Source organism: Trypanosoma rangeli (genome assembly GCF_003719475.1).
Source record: "Trypanosoma rangeli strain AM80 chromosome Unknown Tra_15.4_contig_00010, whole genome shotgun sequence".
Lineage (NCBI taxonomy): Eukaryota > Euglenozoa > Kinetoplastea > Trypanosomatida > Trypanosomatidae > Trypanosoma > Trypanosoma rangeli.
The window spans coordinates 2,837-17,964 of record NW_021705754.1 but is presented as its reverse complement, the minus strand read 5'-3'; the positions used below and the strand labels follow the sequence as shown (position 1 = coordinate 17,964).

General features: G+C 50.6%; 11 protein-coding genes across 11 annotated transcripts, besides 10 other annotated features; all 11 read left to right on the top strand.

The window, feature by feature from the left end:
- Positions 1-44: 44 nt before the first annotated feature.
- Positions 45-76: a sequence feature (A-rich).
- A 245-nt stretch (positions 77-321) lies between these two features.
- Positions 322-356: a microsatellite.
- A 69-nt stretch (positions 357-425) lies between these two features.
- TraAM80_00559 (uncharacterized protein) lies at positions 426-1,967 on the top strand (the record flags this gene model as incomplete). The annotated part of the gene is made up of 1 exon (XM_029377632.1): positions 426-1,967. The coding sequence occupies one exon, from the start codon at positions 426-428 to the stop codon at positions 1,965-1,967; it is 1,542 nt and encodes a 513-aa protein (XP_029242499.1).
- A 586-nt stretch (positions 1,968-2,553) lies between these two features.
- On the top strand, positions 2,554-2,853 carry TraAM80_00558 (heat shock factor binding protein 1; the record flags this gene model as incomplete). Its single annotated transcript, XM_029377631.1, has 1 exon — positions 2,554-2,853. The coding sequence occupies one exon, from the start codon at positions 2,554-2,556 to the stop codon at positions 2,851-2,853; it is 300 nt and encodes a 99-aa protein (XP_029242498.1).
- A 345-nt stretch (positions 2,854-3,198) lies between these two features.
- Positions 3,199-3,223: a microsatellite.
- A 31-nt stretch (positions 3,224-3,254) lies between these two features.
- Positions 3,255-3,890, top strand: TraAM80_00557 (ankyrin repeat protein; the record flags this gene model as incomplete). Its single annotated transcript, XM_029377630.1, has 1 exon — positions 3,255-3,890. One exon carries the CDS (start codon positions 3,255-3,257, stop codon positions 3,888-3,890), a length of 636 nt encoding a protein of 211 aa, XP_029242497.1.
- A 25-nt stretch (positions 3,891-3,915) lies between these two features.
- Positions 3,916-3,936: a microsatellite.
- Positions 3,937-4,201: 265 nt separating this feature from the next.
- Positions 4,202-5,458, top strand: TraAM80_00556 (uncharacterized protein; the record flags this gene model as incomplete). Its single annotated transcript, XM_029377629.1, has 1 exon — positions 4,202-5,458. One exon carries the CDS (start codon positions 4,202-4,204, stop codon positions 5,456-5,458), a length of 1,257 nt encoding a protein of 418 aa, XP_029242496.1.
- Positions 5,459-5,704: 246 nt separating this feature from the next.
- Positions 5,705-5,740: a microsatellite.
- A 273-nt stretch (positions 5,741-6,013) lies between these two features.
- Positions 6,014-6,062: a microsatellite.
- Positions 6,063-6,173: 111 nt separating this feature from the next.
- Positions 6,174-6,200: a microsatellite.
- Positions 6,201-6,398: 198 nt separating this feature from the next.
- On the top strand, positions 6,399-6,941 carry TraAM80_00555 (uncharacterized protein; the record flags this gene model as incomplete). The annotated part of the gene is made up of 1 exon (XM_029377628.1): positions 6,399-6,941. The coding sequence occupies one exon, from the start codon at positions 6,399-6,401 to the stop codon at positions 6,939-6,941; it is 543 nt and encodes a 180-aa protein (XP_029242495.1).
- Positions 6,942-7,313: 372 nt separating this feature from the next.
- TraAM80_00554 (uncharacterized protein) lies at positions 7,314-9,122 on the top strand (the record flags this gene model as incomplete). Its single annotated transcript, XM_029377627.1, has 1 exon — positions 7,314-9,122. The coding sequence occupies one exon, from the start codon at positions 7,314-7,316 to the stop codon at positions 9,120-9,122; it is 1,809 nt and encodes a 602-aa protein (XP_029242494.1).
- A 48-nt stretch (positions 9,123-9,170) lies between these two features.
- Positions 9,171-9,194: a microsatellite.
- Positions 9,195-9,309: 115 nt separating this feature from the next.
- Positions 9,310-9,352: a microsatellite.
- Positions 9,353-9,382: 30 nt separating this feature from the next.
- Positions 9,383-9,997, top strand: TraAM80_00553 (uncharacterized protein; the record flags this gene model as incomplete). Its single annotated transcript, XM_029377626.1, has 1 exon — positions 9,383-9,997. One exon carries the CDS (start codon positions 9,383-9,385, stop codon positions 9,995-9,997), a length of 615 nt encoding a protein of 204 aa, XP_029242493.1.
- Positions 9,998-10,193: 196 nt separating this feature from the next.
- TraAM80_00552 (uncharacterized protein) lies at positions 10,194-11,312 on the top strand (the record flags this gene model as incomplete). The annotated part of the gene is made up of 1 exon (XM_029377625.1): positions 10,194-11,312. The coding sequence occupies one exon, from the start codon at positions 10,194-10,196 to the stop codon at positions 11,310-11,312; it is 1,119 nt and encodes a 372-aa protein (XP_029242492.1).
- Positions 11,313-11,662: 350 nt separating this feature from the next.
- On the top strand, positions 11,663-12,682 carry TraAM80_00551 (nuclear lim interactor-interacting factor; the record flags this gene model as incomplete). The annotated part of the gene is made up of 1 exon (XM_029377624.1): positions 11,663-12,682. The coding sequence occupies one exon, from the start codon at positions 11,663-11,665 to the stop codon at positions 12,680-12,682; it is 1,020 nt and encodes a 339-aa protein (XP_029242491.1).
- A 75-nt stretch (positions 12,683-12,757) lies between these two features.
- Positions 12,758-12,797: a microsatellite.
- A 482-nt stretch (positions 12,798-13,279) lies between these two features.
- On the top strand, positions 13,280-13,732 carry TraAM80_00550 (uncharacterized protein; the record flags this gene model as incomplete). The annotated part of the gene is made up of 1 exon (XM_029377623.1): positions 13,280-13,732. One exon carries the CDS (start codon positions 13,280-13,282, stop codon positions 13,730-13,732), a length of 453 nt encoding a protein of 150 aa, XP_029242490.1.
- Positions 13,733-14,062: 330 nt separating this feature from the next.
- Positions 14,063-15,127, top strand: TraAM80_00549 (trans-sialidase; the record flags this gene model as incomplete). The annotated part of the gene is made up of 1 exon (XM_029377622.1): positions 14,063-15,127. A coding segment is annotated over one exon (1,065 nt), but the record flags the coding sequence as incomplete, so codon positions are not given.
- Position 15,128: the final 1 nt, after the last annotated feature.

Here is a 15,128-nt window from a genome sequence, read left to right as displayed (position 1 = left end):
GGGGGGTATTGATGTTTCAGTGCGTGTGTAAGTGGGTGTAACTATTTTCTTTTTTTTGCTTTGTTCTTTTCTTCTCCATACATCCCTTTTTTGTGGGGTGCGACCCGTTCAACACATCTACATGTATTTCCACTTTTTTTTTTTTGCATTTGGCTGCTCGCGCGCCTTCTACCGTACATGCGATGACGGTGTCTGCGCGTGCGTTACCCGCTCCTCCCCGTCTGCCTCCGTCCGCAGGAAGTACGCATCAAACGTAGAACGTGGGGAACACAAGGGGAGAGGGAGGGCAGTGAGGAAAGGACTAGAGAAGGGAGCTAAGCCTTTTGTTTTTCTTTTTGTTGTTTGTTATTTGTTTGGACCGTTGTAGTCTTGACTTTTGTTGTTGATTAGCGCGTCTAAAGGAACGTGACGTAGGAGAGCTGGAGATGCCGCAGAGAAGCGTTGTCCCGCGGGAACGGCATAAACGTCCGCGTCAGAGTGGCGTGGAGACACGGAGGGTGAAGGTCACGTCACAACGCAGCGGCATGATCACACATGAAAACATTTGCCGCCACGAGGACACGGAGGCGTCGCAGGAGTCCGACCGTCTTCCCTCAGCAGCCTCGGCAGCGGCGGCAGCAGACATACAGAATGAGTTGAAGGGACAGTTTGACGCCTGTCAGTTAATTGAACGGGATGTGGCCTCACTGCTGAAGCGACGAGAACAGTCCACGGCAGTGATGGGCAACATTCTCTCACTAAGAAACATTTCACCCTATGATATAATACGTCTTAATGTTGGGGATGAGACTTTTACTGTGCCTCTTCAGCTTCTATTAAGTAAAGATGGGAAACCAAACTACTTTGATGTCCTTTTTGGGTTCTGCAAAGGCAGCGCATTGGGTGAAAATGAGGAGATCCAGGAGCAGGATGATGGTGATAGCAATTCCTACAGCAATCTCATGCAGGCCCCGTTGTTAGATGAGACGGGGGCACTTTTCATCGACAGAGACCCTGCCACGTTTCGTCTCATTCTTAATTACCTTCGCGGTTACCGCATGCTAACCCTGCTCAACGACGACCAACTGTCGATGCTGAAGACGGACGCACGGTACTTTCAGATTAGTAGCTTAATGGATGATCTGGGCGCTCAAACCACGGAGAGCATCGTTAAGTTTCGGCCTGGTCCAGGCGTGAACCCCGAGCGAAATCGATTTCGCGTCATCTACGGTGTCGCCATAGTTGGCCAACGCTTTCTCATTACGGGACGTCACCGCATCACGTTTCAGATTCTTAACAGCGATTATGTCGGTATTGGGTTGGTCTCAGACTCCTGCGTTAGCACCGACCAGGAATTTCACAGGACTTCGCACTGTTGCGTGTACTATATGACCGGTGTCTTTTATTCAAACTTTCCGCATCATCGAAAGGAAGATGGACTCGAGGCGTTGGAAAAGGATGACTACGTGTCACTCATGGTGGACATGAACAAACGTGTGGCGGAGTACACCTTAAAGAATTCAACGAAGATGATATCGCTCGGCAACGCCCGGAAACTTCGATTTGCTGTGGCTATGAAGTTGAGTTCGAGTGTGCGGATTGTCCCGGAGGAGGAGGCACAACAGCTTCCCCTCCTTCAGCGGAAGACACAGACAGATGCTGTCCTGCTTGGGAACCGTACACCGACGACCATGGGCGACGACCGTGAGACGCTGACGCAGGTCTCGCAGCCAAACGGCGCTGGCTCGCTGGTCCCGGGTGGAATGCAGGAGCCGATCTTGTTGCGACGGGCACAGGGTGCAACACCCTTGTTCCTTTCACGTAGTTTGGATGGGAATGGGCGTTCCAGCTTCACTGATGGGCTTGGAAGAACGGCACGGGCTATTGTTCTCAGCTCCTTCACCAGTGGTTCTTTGCCTAACGATATCAATGAAATAGATCCGCTTCTCTTCATCCCTGGGAATAGAGATCCGCGTGAAGACGCGTAACCGATGGCAACATTATATGCATATGTATGTATTATATACGGTATGATGGAAGGAGGAGCGAAGTGTGCTGTTGTGTATGTATGTTGCCTTTTTTTTTCTGTGCGCCTACTTGACCATGAACCGCGTGAGGATGCATCTTTTTTTCTTGTCGTCGTTCTCTCTCCCTTGCTGTGATTCCGCTTGGACAGGTGTTTATTCCCCTTTTACTGCGTATGCAATTCTCACTGGATCCCACGTTGTGGGATCCAGATGAGCCCGCTTTTATCATATATATATTTTATATCTCTCACGTGTGTTCAACTCCGCTGCATGGCCTCCGCTTCTGATGATGGTGAGAGAGGGAAAAAAAAAAAAACGACGTTGGTGATGAAGGTGTAGGACTTTGCCGGTGCCGTACTATTATTATTTTTGCCATATTTTTTCACATTTTTCTGTGTCTGCTTGGGGAACGCTGTCTTCGTTGCCTCCTTGTTTTATCCTGGGTCCATCCGTGTCTTTGTGGGTTTGCCGCAGGAAGTTTCCAGTTGTGTTGTGGGTTTCGTAGCGCGTTTGTAGAGGCACAGCGGTGGTCCAGAAAAGAACAGCCATGTCCAAAAGCGCTTCTGCTTCTGTTGCTGGTGCAGAAAGAACCTCAGACGGGGCTGCGGCAGGTGCATGTCGTGAGCACAACACACAGGAACTAACGGGTTTCGTGCAAAATTTGCTTCAAAATATGCAAGAACGTTTTCAGGAGATGTCTGACTCCATCATTACTCGCATTGATGAGATGGGAACACGCATTGACGACCTTGAAAATTCCATCTCAGAGCTGATGCACCAGGCGGGTTTGGAGGAAGGAGACACGCAGGCAACCAAAGCCAGCGTAGCCTCACGAAATAAGTCATAAATATGTTCCGGGTGGGGGGAACGTGTGGTGTGTGTGAACACACGATCGTGCTTTTTCCTTCAACGTGGGCGATTAGAGCCCACGGGCATCTCTGCACCTCCGCACACCGGGACGCACCGCGAGGGTAAAATGAGGCGAGAAGAGAAAACCATCGAATGGGGCAACAGAAAAAGAAACAGAAACAAAAGAAAGTGCTGGGAGGCGTGTGAAACCTCTGAATGAAGAGGATAAAGGTAGAATGAAAGCCTCCCCAAAACCGAAAGGATATGGCGGCGAAGTGAAAAGAAACGCAAGAATTGGGGATGGTGGAGGCGAAAAAGGAGGCGAACGCTTTTGCTTTTGCTTTATATATATATATATATATATATATTAAGGGAGCTGCTGAAGAGGAGCGATGCCATATGAGGCGGATTTACCGGGAAATAACAGACTGGCACATTCACATTTATTTATTGATTCCCATCTTTCTTCTATTCTTTCCCTTTGTCTGCTTGCTGACGGTGAGTGGGGTGTGTCGAGGCACGGTACGCCACGCACCCATGGCGACTGACTGCCAACGGAAGGAAACCATCTATGATGCCTGCCACCTGGGAAACGAGGCACGCGTGGAGGAGTATGTGCGGCATGGGGGTTGCGTCACAGAGCGCGATGGCAACAAGATGACGCTTCTGCATCATGCTGCCTTTTCTGGAAACGTTCGCGTTGTTGAGGTCATTCTCTCGGTGCAGCCAATGCAAATGGTGGACTTGGATGCAGCAGACACTGGCGGATGGACCCCGCTGCACTACGCGGCGGAGCGCGGATTCACTGCCATAGTGGAGCGTCTGCTGGACGAGGGCGCCAATCCGAACGCAAAGGATGAAATGCGGCGCACACCACTCCACCTCGCAGCTGGTGCCGGTCAGGTTGCTGTGCTGCGACTTCTTCTTAAACATGGTGCCATACGCAGCGCAAAAAATATAGCAGGATTAACAGCACTGGCGTGTGCAGAGGCTAGCTGTCAGTTGGAAGCTGTAGGTGTCCTTGAACTGCAGTGAAGAATAAATACAAACAACAAGGGATTTATTTATTATTATTATTATTTCTCCGTGCAGTGGGCTTGGTGGTGGGCGTTTGTTTTTTGGTTCTGAATGCTTGTTGTTGTGGCTGTTTTTTATATTTCCGCAATGAATAGTTATTCTTTTTGTTTTTCTTCCTTCTTCTGCTATGCGTATAATATCTGTGTATGTGTGGGTGTGTACGTGCTACAGAAGTTGCTGTTCTGTTGTGATTTAATCCTGTTTCTATAGCTGCACTGTGGTGGAGCCTACGCCGCATCCACGCTGGACCTTGACGGGGAACGGATAAAATGAGCGTTGTGCAAGACGCCATCTGCGTGACGAGTCTGACGCCACTGCTCTGTGGCTCGGCGGAGGCCGTCCTCGCGGGGAAGACTCTGTCGCCGCAGGACAAGGTTCGGCAGTTCGTGGAGGAACAGGAGTCTCTGCATCTGCCCCCCGCTAACGCAGCGGCAGACGCGGCACTCCTGGAGTGCGTGCACGACGCCGTTTTTTTGGGTTTTCACGAGGAAAACGACGACACGAGTAACGCTGTCCCCCTCATGGACGAGGCGTTGTCGGACGCCAAAGAGGCAGCCTCCAGCCGGCGAAATGGGAGGAAGCAGCCGCCAGCGTCTCGCAAGAGAAAACGTCAAGGTAAGTGTGCGGGGTGCGACGCGGATGACCCCCTGCTTCTCTTCCGCCGTTCACAGAAGGCCCTACGAAATGAGGCACGCCACGTCAATATGAAGGAGGTCCTTTCGCGCTCCCTTTCGGGAATACTCGACGGGTCGAGTGAGGGGAGCAATCCCTTTTCGCCAACGGCCGGGTCACAGTTGTCTTCTGCTTGGTCCCCCTTAGTTGCCAGTGACATCACCAGTCGATTCCTCTCCAATGTGCAGCAGCAGAAAAAACAGAACTTTGAGCGACTGTTGCAGAAGGAGATTGCGAACTCTCAGCTTTCCATCTCCCGACTAACCACCGACGACGGGGAATCCGACAATGGCATGCCAGAACTTGTCATTGGGGACGAAACAGCCGTTATGGAGCCACCATCGATGGAGAACGATGCTCTCCTCATAGATACTGGTGCAACTTCATCCCAGACGGATACGCTTCTGTTGGGTAACACCACCTCTCGAGGGTTTGTGGAACTAGACGAGGAGGCGGAGCAGGCGCAATCGGAGGCGCTACTGCGCAAGCATGAGCTGTGGCGTTTAAGACAGAAACACTTGCGGGAGCAGCTTCGTGAGGAGGAAACTGTCCTGCAACTAAAGCGGGGAGATCATCAGACAACATTAAATGGGCAAACCTCATCGACACAGTCGACGATGAACGTCACCACCAATTCGACTTACTCGCTTTCTGCGACACGCGTCACCGCAGCAGATGTGGATGGATCCACGGAACCCCTCATGCTGGCGCAGTGCAGCATTATTCAACGCTCACAAAGCCTTGCATCTGGACTCTCCGCCGATCATATTGACATGATCCGCCGTGCAAATCATTTTGGTAATACTTCAAGCCAGCGTGTTGTCGTTTTTAAGACGAAGAACAGCAAAAAGTAGATATATTTTTCCACTTCCAAGAGAAGTCATCTCATGCAAATGACAGGAACAGGGCATTGAAGGCTGAAGGCAAACTTGCATGGGGTAACGGCAATCTCCCACAGAATTCCAAGTTGGGGACCTCATTGCTTCCTTTTCCTGCGTTACAAATGAATACATGTTTTTTTGTTTTTGAGTTTGTTGTTATTTACGTAACCTTTATACCTCCCCTCTCACAACTTGGTGTGTTTTTCTTTTTGAGTTTGAGAGGAGGGAGGAGGGAGGGAGGAGGGAGGAGGGAGGGGTGTACATAAAGGGAGATGGAAAGGAGATTCACCACATACTTCTTGTTGTCATTAGTGCACAGAAGTGGATATCATAGAAACTTTATAAAGACGTTTGGTAGAAATTTAATGTTTAAGACTAAAAAAGAAAAAAAGAAAATAAACTGGGCACTACTACCCGCGTCCGTTGGTCTCTGGCTGAGAGGGTGTGAGAGTTTGTTTCACGCCCGTCGGAGAGTTTTTTCATAGATAGATAAGATATTGCAGAGGAGGAAGGAGCAGGAAAAATTTGGTGTGTATATGTGTGTTTTTTTTGTGTTTATTTGTATGCATGTATGTGTCTAAGAGGGAGAGGGGGGAGAGGAACTTTTGTGTGTACTCTGCGTCTTCAGTATGAATCTCTGATACGCCACGAGTGTATGTATGTGGGTGGATGTATGTTCATTTGGTTGCTTGTTTTTTTTCTTCTTCTTCTTCTTGAACTGTCACGGATAGAAATAGCGAAGTTGGATACTACAAAATTATCGATCATTATAGGCAAAAAGGTGAACCCTAAGTTCCTCGTATAAGTTGGGGTCAGCTCGGGCGAAGTCCCAGCAACTGTCAAGGCAAAGCATGCCCAGGAGAAGCGATGTAACCTGTGCGGCATTTATTACGGTTTTATTCTCTCCTCCATAATGGCACTGATGGTGTCATGCATTGGGACCGCCACATCCATCTATACAGAAAAGAAAATAAACTACTCGTTGAATGGTCCTATGCGACAAGTGGGTTGGATCGCCATATCAGGGGTACTTTCTGGAACGACGTTGCACTACTTTCTCTCGGAGGGGATTTGGAGCGGCAAACGTAACACATGGGGGCAGGCATGGATGAAAGCCATTGGGTTTAACAGCCTCTCATGGTGTGCCGGTAGCGGTCTAGGAAGCCTGCTTTGGCGCAAAGGCCTCCTTATGTCCTCCGCCGGACGGAGACTGTATTATCGTTATCCCATCGCCACAGTGCCGTTGGACTCCCGTGTCCTCCGCAGCGAGGCGGAGTTTTTCACAGGAATAGGGTGGTCGTACTGGTTAAGCGGCGTAGTGAGTAGTCAAGTTGGATATTTAAGTTGTGTGGGATTTTGTGTTTGGAATGGCCGTCTCTACTTTATGATGAATCCTCATGGTGGCTACGCGGCGCGCTGCTTGCCCTGTTGGCGCGGAGAGGCCCTTGCAAAGTAGGCGAATGCCAAGCTCTCGGAGAGGTGAACATGAAGAACAAAAAAAAGGGGGGGATAAAAATAGAAAAGCTGTGGATTGGGGCGGGGGGAAGAGGAATTTAAAACGCCGGCTGTGGATGCGCCAGTTTTGAAAATCAAAATATAAGAAAAAAAAAGCTTGGAATTTGTGTTTGGTGTTTGATTGCTGTCATGCGGTTGGGCGTGGGCGGGTGAGAAAAGACAAGTCTGCCGTGGTCCACCCACCTTCCTTCCGTAGTTCCACGTTAGTTCCCTTCACGCTCTTGTGCTTTTGACATTTCTTCTCTTGAACACATTCTCATTGAGGGTGGAACACACCGGGCATCATATGTGAAGAGACTGGATCCCACCGATCATGACGAAGGATAGAATTAACTTCCGGAGGTCCATGAAGCATGCCCACAGCGCTGCTGCAGTGGAGGATGCCGTTGGGATCACTGAGCTGCGCACCACACACAGTGGCGGTACCAGAGCAGAGGAAGAACGTGGCTTGCGAGTAACAGGGTTAATGAAATGGTCCTTTGATGATTTTATTGTTCAGGAAGTATGGCCCGATGGTGTCCTTCACCAGCTTCAAGAGGAGGGAGCCATGGGAACGCATACAACCACTGCCTTTCTTGTGCGTGTGATATCTGAAGGGGTTCCAGACAGTGCAATTGCCACTCTTATTGAGGGAAAATGTCCCCATAAGACGTCAATTTGGTTTCTCACACCAATGGACTTTGTTTCTTGTCAAGAGCGCTTTGTTTTGGTGCACTCCTCTTCGTGTGACGCCGGCCGTTCCTTTCAAAGTGAGCAGAAGGTCCATCTTGCCGAGGGAATCGTATGCCTTGGGAAAGCCATGCGCACTCCTTTTGATGCGAAGGCAGTGCCATCTTTGCCCATTCATTTGTTGCCAGACATACGGTACTCGATTGTGTTGAGATGCATGCGTGGGTCCCTGGCGGATGTCCTTCCCCGTCTCGAGGGTTTAGCAAAACATGGTTTTCTAAACTATTCACATTTGGCACGGCACGGCGTTGGGCTTTTTCGTGCCTTTGAAAGCGGACGGCATCTTCTTCATCGCGATTACGTGGAGTTTCTCCGAGGACATGTGCTTGGCCTGACAGAGCGTTCCCCGCTGCTTTGCAAGGAGACTCCATCACTGTTAGAGATGCTTGCTAATCCAAAGTCCACGCGTAGGGATTGGGCGCGTCTCAAGCAGGGCCTGGAGTACGCTTTGAAACAAGATGACATCATGGTCCACCGACCGCAAACAGGATTGTATTATCCTCATCACACTCTGTTGTATGATTTCCTTGAGCGGGCGTCAGATATCGTGCCCACACATCACGACTCCGCCCAACTAATTCGAGAGAGTATTCCTCGTTTGCTGCTTCAGGAAAAATTGAGAAGTGTGGCGGATGTACATTTTAACGCGTTGGCATCCCTTCGTTGGAATATGCAAGGAACTCAAGTAGATGTGGGAGATCTTGTGATTTCCGACGCAGAGGGGGGTCCATTAGATATTTTTGAAGCCCCAGCCGATCACATGAATGGTGAAATGATACACGGGCGTCATCCTGAATGGCTTTCTATCGCAGGAGAAAACCACATGAATCGGATGCGTGAGAGGGTTCGCCTCGTGCAAAGCCCTGAAGAGGGGCGACGGTTTAGCTTGGGGCAGGTGGTGCTTCCCGTTATGGGCAGCGGCGTCGAGCAGTTAGTCCTCCCAAGTGGGAGACTGAAGGAGGCCTCTGAGCGATTGGTGCAGGAACTGCAAATTGAGGGGTTGACAAAAATGAAGGCCGCTCCACCGGCCACTTACCGTCGCCTCATTGTGCGTCCAAAGGATTTTGCATATTGTGTGTTTGACGACGAGAGAGGTTGGTGTTGGGAGAGCAACAATGATGCACCCATTCGCCCGCTGCTGTATGGGGATCAGGAAGGCATTATACGACAGCCTTCGCCCCTTTTTATGGAAACGGGTAAAAACATGATTGCACGAGCTGGTATTCGTGGTGCGGAGCAGCGAAGTTATTTTTTAAAGGCTGCCAGACGTAGTGGTATGACATGCGTGTTGCGTATGACGTTGCCACGGGGCTCTGCAGTAACCTCTGCGCTGCGAGAGGCGTTTCAGTTCGCCACACTTGATCCGGGGGCCATCTTTCGTCTCCTTCGATGAATGGAATCCTCTTTACATAAAATACTACGTTAATGCCTACATGATACATGTGTGTGTGTGTGTGTGTCGTGTTGGGGTTTGAGGAGATGTTTCTTCTGTTGTTGCTTTTTTTTTGTGTGTCTTGCCTTCTTTTAATACGATTGTTGTTTCCATTTGACTTCTCCACCTGCGTGTGGTTGGAACTTCGTGTTGCTCTTTTTTTATTATTGTTGTTGTTGTTGTTTGTTTTTTCTTACTTTATTTTCTGAAGCCACCCTTCCATGGTGGTGGTGCGACTCGGCATTCGCCTTCGGTTTACGAAGGTGCCTGGTGTACAAGGGGAACGGGTGTTCCGCGACACCATGACCGTGACAGATCCACACGATTATGGCTACCAGGGCATTAAAGACGTTGTAGAGAAAAAGCTTCGCTTTATGGACGTTCCACCGTGCGACTTTACTGTCTTCCACAGGGACAGTAAGACGGGCGACACGATCGTGGTGGACGATCCCTATTGGGGCGAACTTTTGACGGCATTGGTGGATGAGGCGGCTGTAACAGCCACAGGGACAAATAGAGAGACTTTGACCGGTGACAGAGTTGATGGCCGAGGCGAGGAGGAGGAGGAGGGAGGGGATGAGCCTATCGTAGAGAAGGCCGTCTCATTCGACGTGGAGGTACACCGTGAACGACCCTTAGAGCCTCCTTCAAGCGGTGGCCCAGCAGGGACGGTGATGCCTCTCACCTCTGAGGCTCTTCAGGCCCATACCACAGATGGTGTGTGCCTTCCCATTGCCGCCCTGACGTGTCCACCCAAGTATCCCAGGTTTTTTCATTCGGGGTGTGGTCATTGCGATACGTTTCAAGACCCCAAAGCCGAATGTGTTGGTGTGTGAGATAGACCTTTGCGACGCAGCGGATCCACAGCAGCAAATCAGCTTAGTGACGTTTGACGTCGCTGTTCAAAAGGCTGTTCGAGATAATTTGCGAGGCGATCGCAAGCAGGTGGTAGAGCTACGAAACGTGTATGTTCGAGTAAAGAATGAGGTAGATAGACGATTTCAGACAAACACGCATCCGCTTCTAATTCGTATGGATCGAGGATCGAGAGTGGAGGTAGTGCAGGTGCTTCCACTCCCTGTAGCTCTGCGTTCCGAGCAAGTGGTGACGGTGCGGGAGAACCTGCAACGTACCGGACTTGTCAATCTCAGTGATCTTGCAGTTGCTCGTGAGCCTTACAACGTGCAGTATAGCCCCAACGCTCCCAAGGTGCACTCTTCTTTGGGATCTTCGTCGTCATCCTCTTCCTCTATGCTCAGCGGAGCCAGACGTACGATGCTTTCGTTGTCCAGCGGTGCTTCTTCCAGTGCAATGCCGGTGTCTGGCGTGGTGCCTTCACAACTGGGCAGACAGATTGAGCTACAGCAGGCGCAGTTTCTTGCCAAGCGAGGACGCGAAGATCCAATGCAGTGGGAACCTGATACCATTTGCGTAACCGCCAAAGATGTGCGCATGCGAGATTCTATTATGGAGCATGAGGCCTTTCAAGAAGAGAACAAAAAAGATCGTATCCGGCGGAGGAAGGAAGTCAGCCAGACGTGTATTATTTGTGGTGTTAACTGTGAAGATGAAGGCACACTTCGGGTGGTGGAGGATTTATTAAAAAACAGTACTCGAAACATGGGACGGCATATTCCAACGATGGCGGAACTGCGTCACGCGTTAGGTGATCTTCGACGAACACGGGATGGGAAATCGCAACGGCGCCTCACCTGTGCCCAACACTTTGTGGATCTCCGCACACATAGTGTACACGTTGTGCACTGTCGCTGCGCCCACCTTTGCGCGAGTTACCAGCGAGGTGCAGAGCTTGAAGACGTTGTCTTTTGTGAGTTACCTATGCAGACATGTGAGTTGTGTGGGATGCCCGGGGCGAGTGTGGCTTGTTATCACCCGGATTGTCACGAGAAGTATCATACTGTGTGTGCCTTGTTTTCAGGAGGTTACGTTAATTTTGGAAAGAAGGATCCATATCTCCCGTGCCCGGCCTGTCCAAGACACACACAAGTCATCGTGACGACATCCGGCAAGGCGCCGTTGCTGAATGGGAGAAGCACCTCTTGCTGGTGGGAAGAAGATAAGGTGGTGTTTGACTCACGTGTGGTGGAGGATACGGACTTGCGTGACCCGGATGAGAATGAAGGGGCATAGATATTGCGCGTAAACATGATTGGGTTCATGACGATGTGCCCTAACTGCTCTATTATTGTTGTGTGTAAGAAAGAAGCTCTTGTACGCCCTTTCCGCCCATTCGCCGCAGGTGGGGTTGGAGGTTGGAGTCACACGGACGAGCAAGGTAAATGTGACTGAACTGCTGGCTGGTTGTGTTTGCCGGTGGCCTATCCGTGTGGTGCGGGAGGCATCTTTCCTGTATCCTTTTCTTCTTCTTCTTTCTGTCTCTGCGCGTGTGCATGATTTGCACACCAACAATTTGTCATGTTGGCTCCACTACTTCATCACCGTCACTGACGTGCGTTATTAGATGTTGAGGTGAGAGGATAATGTCCAGGACCCCTGCTACAATTAGTTCGCCACTTCCACTATCCCCTCCTCCCTCTCCTCCCCCCAAGGGGTGTGAGTTGTTGAGGGAAAACGTTTACGAGGCAGGACGCCGTCATGACGTTGACGAGGTTCGCAAGCGACGGAGGCCCACGATGGCAGGTCACAAGGAGCGCCTTGTAGACCCGCCGGCTGGGACGAATAAAAAGTATACCGTGGTTTTGGATCTGGATGAAACCGTGGTGTATGCGCGCGAGGGTCCTTTGTATGCTCGAGCGTATCTAAGGGAGTTGCTTCGCTCCATAAAGGACGTCTTTGAGGTCATTGTTTGGACGGCGGGGGAGCGGGAGTACGCTAAAAATATACTGGAGGAAATCAACCAGGAACACATTATTCAGCACTTGATATATCGTCACGGGGCGTGGTTTCGCAGCGAGGACTACACCAAAGACCTAAAAAAGCTGGGGCGCAACATTGACTACGTAATTATCGTTGAGAATACCCCAGACTGCGTCCGGGCGAATCCGCAAAACGGCATTATTGTAGAGGATTTTGAGGTGCCGTGCACACCACCACTGGAATCCCAGGAGAGAGAAGCGACCACGCAAGGGGCGAGCACAGCACCTCCCCCTTCACCTCCTCTTGCATCACCGCCCCTTCATTCACCGCATCGGTCTCCGTCAAGCCCACACACACCATCCTTGTCGCCAGCGAAGCAGAAGCGTCAATTCACGGATCGCACCCTTCTCTTGCTTCAGGAGGTGCTGCTGGCGTTGGCTGAAAGTGGTGAAACAGTCCCCACATTTCTTGCCAAATGTCCATTACTGACCCAACAGGAGGTTTTAGGGTCGGATGGGCAAAGTATTCCGACCTATTATCTGGGAAAGCGACGCAAACGTGGAGCTCCTTCCTCATTATCGCCGCGGAAATGCGTCACTCGCAGCACTACTGCGTCCCAGAGTAGTGGTGAAGAAAAGGAGGTGCAAAACAATCGCCGAATGCGTGGGAAGAAACGCCTTTGAAAGGGGCAGAAAACGAGGGAGTTAGAGCGTTTTTTTTTTTTGCTTTTCCCACCGCCATTGTTGTGCAATTCCTTCGTGTGTGTGTGTGTGTGTGTGCCTGTGTCTGTGTCTGTGTATTGGGCGTCGTGGCGTTTCGTTTCTCTGACGAGGACTTCCGCTCCCTTTTTGGCGCGCACAGTCCTCTCCGATTGTTGCTTTGAAGCTTAAAGGTGCACAGTAGAGTGCGAAAATAAGGAAGGGGGTAAAGAGTTATGTGTGCGCCTTTGTCATTGGGGAAACACCCCGTGTTTGCTCAAGAAATATTTTTGTTTCCAATGTTTTTTTTTGTGCCGTGAGAGCGTGCAATAAAATAACGGTCCGACGTGACAAGTGTGTCTTTGGTTAAGAACAAAACCAGAAAGTTTTTTTTAATTAATTATTCTGAGATGTCTTACTACGCTCTCTTCCTCCAAACATGTGTGTTTTGAAAGAGCAAGTCTGCTGATGTGCGGGCGCATGCATCGCACGCTGCCCATAGCACTCTCTACACTTTCCTGGGTGTAACGGACAGCCGCCGGTGAAAGATCTTTAAAGCGGCTGTGCGGCAGAACCGGTCCGATGGCGTATTCACTTGATGTTTGCCAACAGACTGGGGTGCACCAAAGCGATCACGCAGCTGGCACGCTCGCCGTAGTGGACGGTAAACGTGTTGCACGGTGGGGCCCAGGCAATCGGTTGTTTTTGCAGGGCGGGGTGAGGAAAGGGCAGGAAGGGGCCATGTGGAGCATGAGTCTCTGCAGGCGGCATCCATCTTTTTCTTTAGATGTAGACTGTGATGCTTCTTGCGACGCCGGTCGACTGGATAGCACACACACAACACGGCATGGTGGTCGATGTGAAATGTCTGCATGGCAATGGAGCCTTGTGAGGCGAATGGGGGGGCTGCAAGCGGGTTGGGACTATCACGCCAGCTACTCTAATTGTGTGCTGAGGTCCACCGTGGCTCGTACGTTTTTTTTTTTTTTTTTTTACTTCTTTGCTTATGGCGGTTTTGCACATCATTTCCACTGAACTGTCTTTTGACCCGCTGTGCACAAGAGTGGTGTGTTCTGCTCCCCGATGACGTGTCTTGTTCATTGGCGCTGTTGTTTAACTTCACTTTTCTCCTTTTCACCCATACGCGGAAAGGAAAAGATTAAGCGCTACTCGCTGCTGTGCGCTTTTTGAGGGCTCTGCGGTCACCACCAGCAACATACACACACACGCACAACCGTCGCTACCTGAGCAGATCCACCACAAGGAGTGAGGAAAGAAAGAGTGAGAGTGAATAAGCAGTGGCCCAATATGCTCCGACACCTGTTTTTTTTTCCTGCGCCGCTGCTGCTCCTTCTCGGTTTGTTGATGTGCTGTGGCAGCAGTACAGCTGTGCACGCCGAGGGGAATAAGGCAAAGGAAGTCAAGTCGCCACAGGGTGTCCCTTTTTTGGTGCCGCGTCAAACGATTGTGGAAACACAAGGTCAAAGTCAAACGAGGGATTATTTTTTCTCACCTTCCCTCGTCAGTGCTGGTGGGGTCTTGGTTTTTTTTGCCGAGAGTCACATCAACGACACAAACCTTCATGAGGAGCATGCTTCGGTCGCTTATGCTGATGTTGTAGCGGGGTACGTTGACTCTGCGAAGAGCTGGTCGTCTTTTGTCGATGAGGTAAGTGCAAACAAATGGAAGGTGCATAGTGTCTTCAACCGAGTCATCCAAGTGGGTCATGCAAGCCGCGCGATTTACCCCACAGTAATTGCAAAGGGCAACAAGGTCTTTCTACTTGCGGGAGGCTATTATCTGAAAAGTGATCCTTCATCGAAGCAGCGGATTGAAGTCTCACGGGGTTTTGATTTGCTTGTGGGTGAGGCCACGCAAGATAAAGTCATCCAATGGAGTGAACCCACCTCGCTTTTGCCAAAGATCGAACCATCTGCTAAACAAGGTGGCCTGGACCAGTTTGTTAGTGCTGGTGGCTCAGGCGTTGTGATGGAGGATGGCACGCTTGTGTTTCCTATGGTGGCAAGAAGGGAAAGAAACCACTTTGTCATGATCATTTATTCGAAGGACGACGGCAAAAATTGGTTGCTTCCACTTGGGATGCTCCCTGCAGAGTGCACAGACCCCCTCATCGTTGAGTGGGAAAAGGGGCAGCTTCTCATGATTGCTGATTTTATGTTTGGCCGCAGGGTGTACGAGTCGAGGGACATGGGGGCAACGTGGACGGAGGCTGTCGGGACACTCACACGCGTGCAGTCCATGTTTTTTCCGCGCTCCTGGCGAATAGCTGAGAGAGTGGAGTCCATCACCACTGCGACCATTGCTGGAAAGAAGGTCATGCTGTACACTCAGAAAGGACTCCCCCCTGGGGAGAAGACGCGAGCCACCGCTCTCTACCTTTGGGTTGCTGACAACAGCCGCACGTTTCACC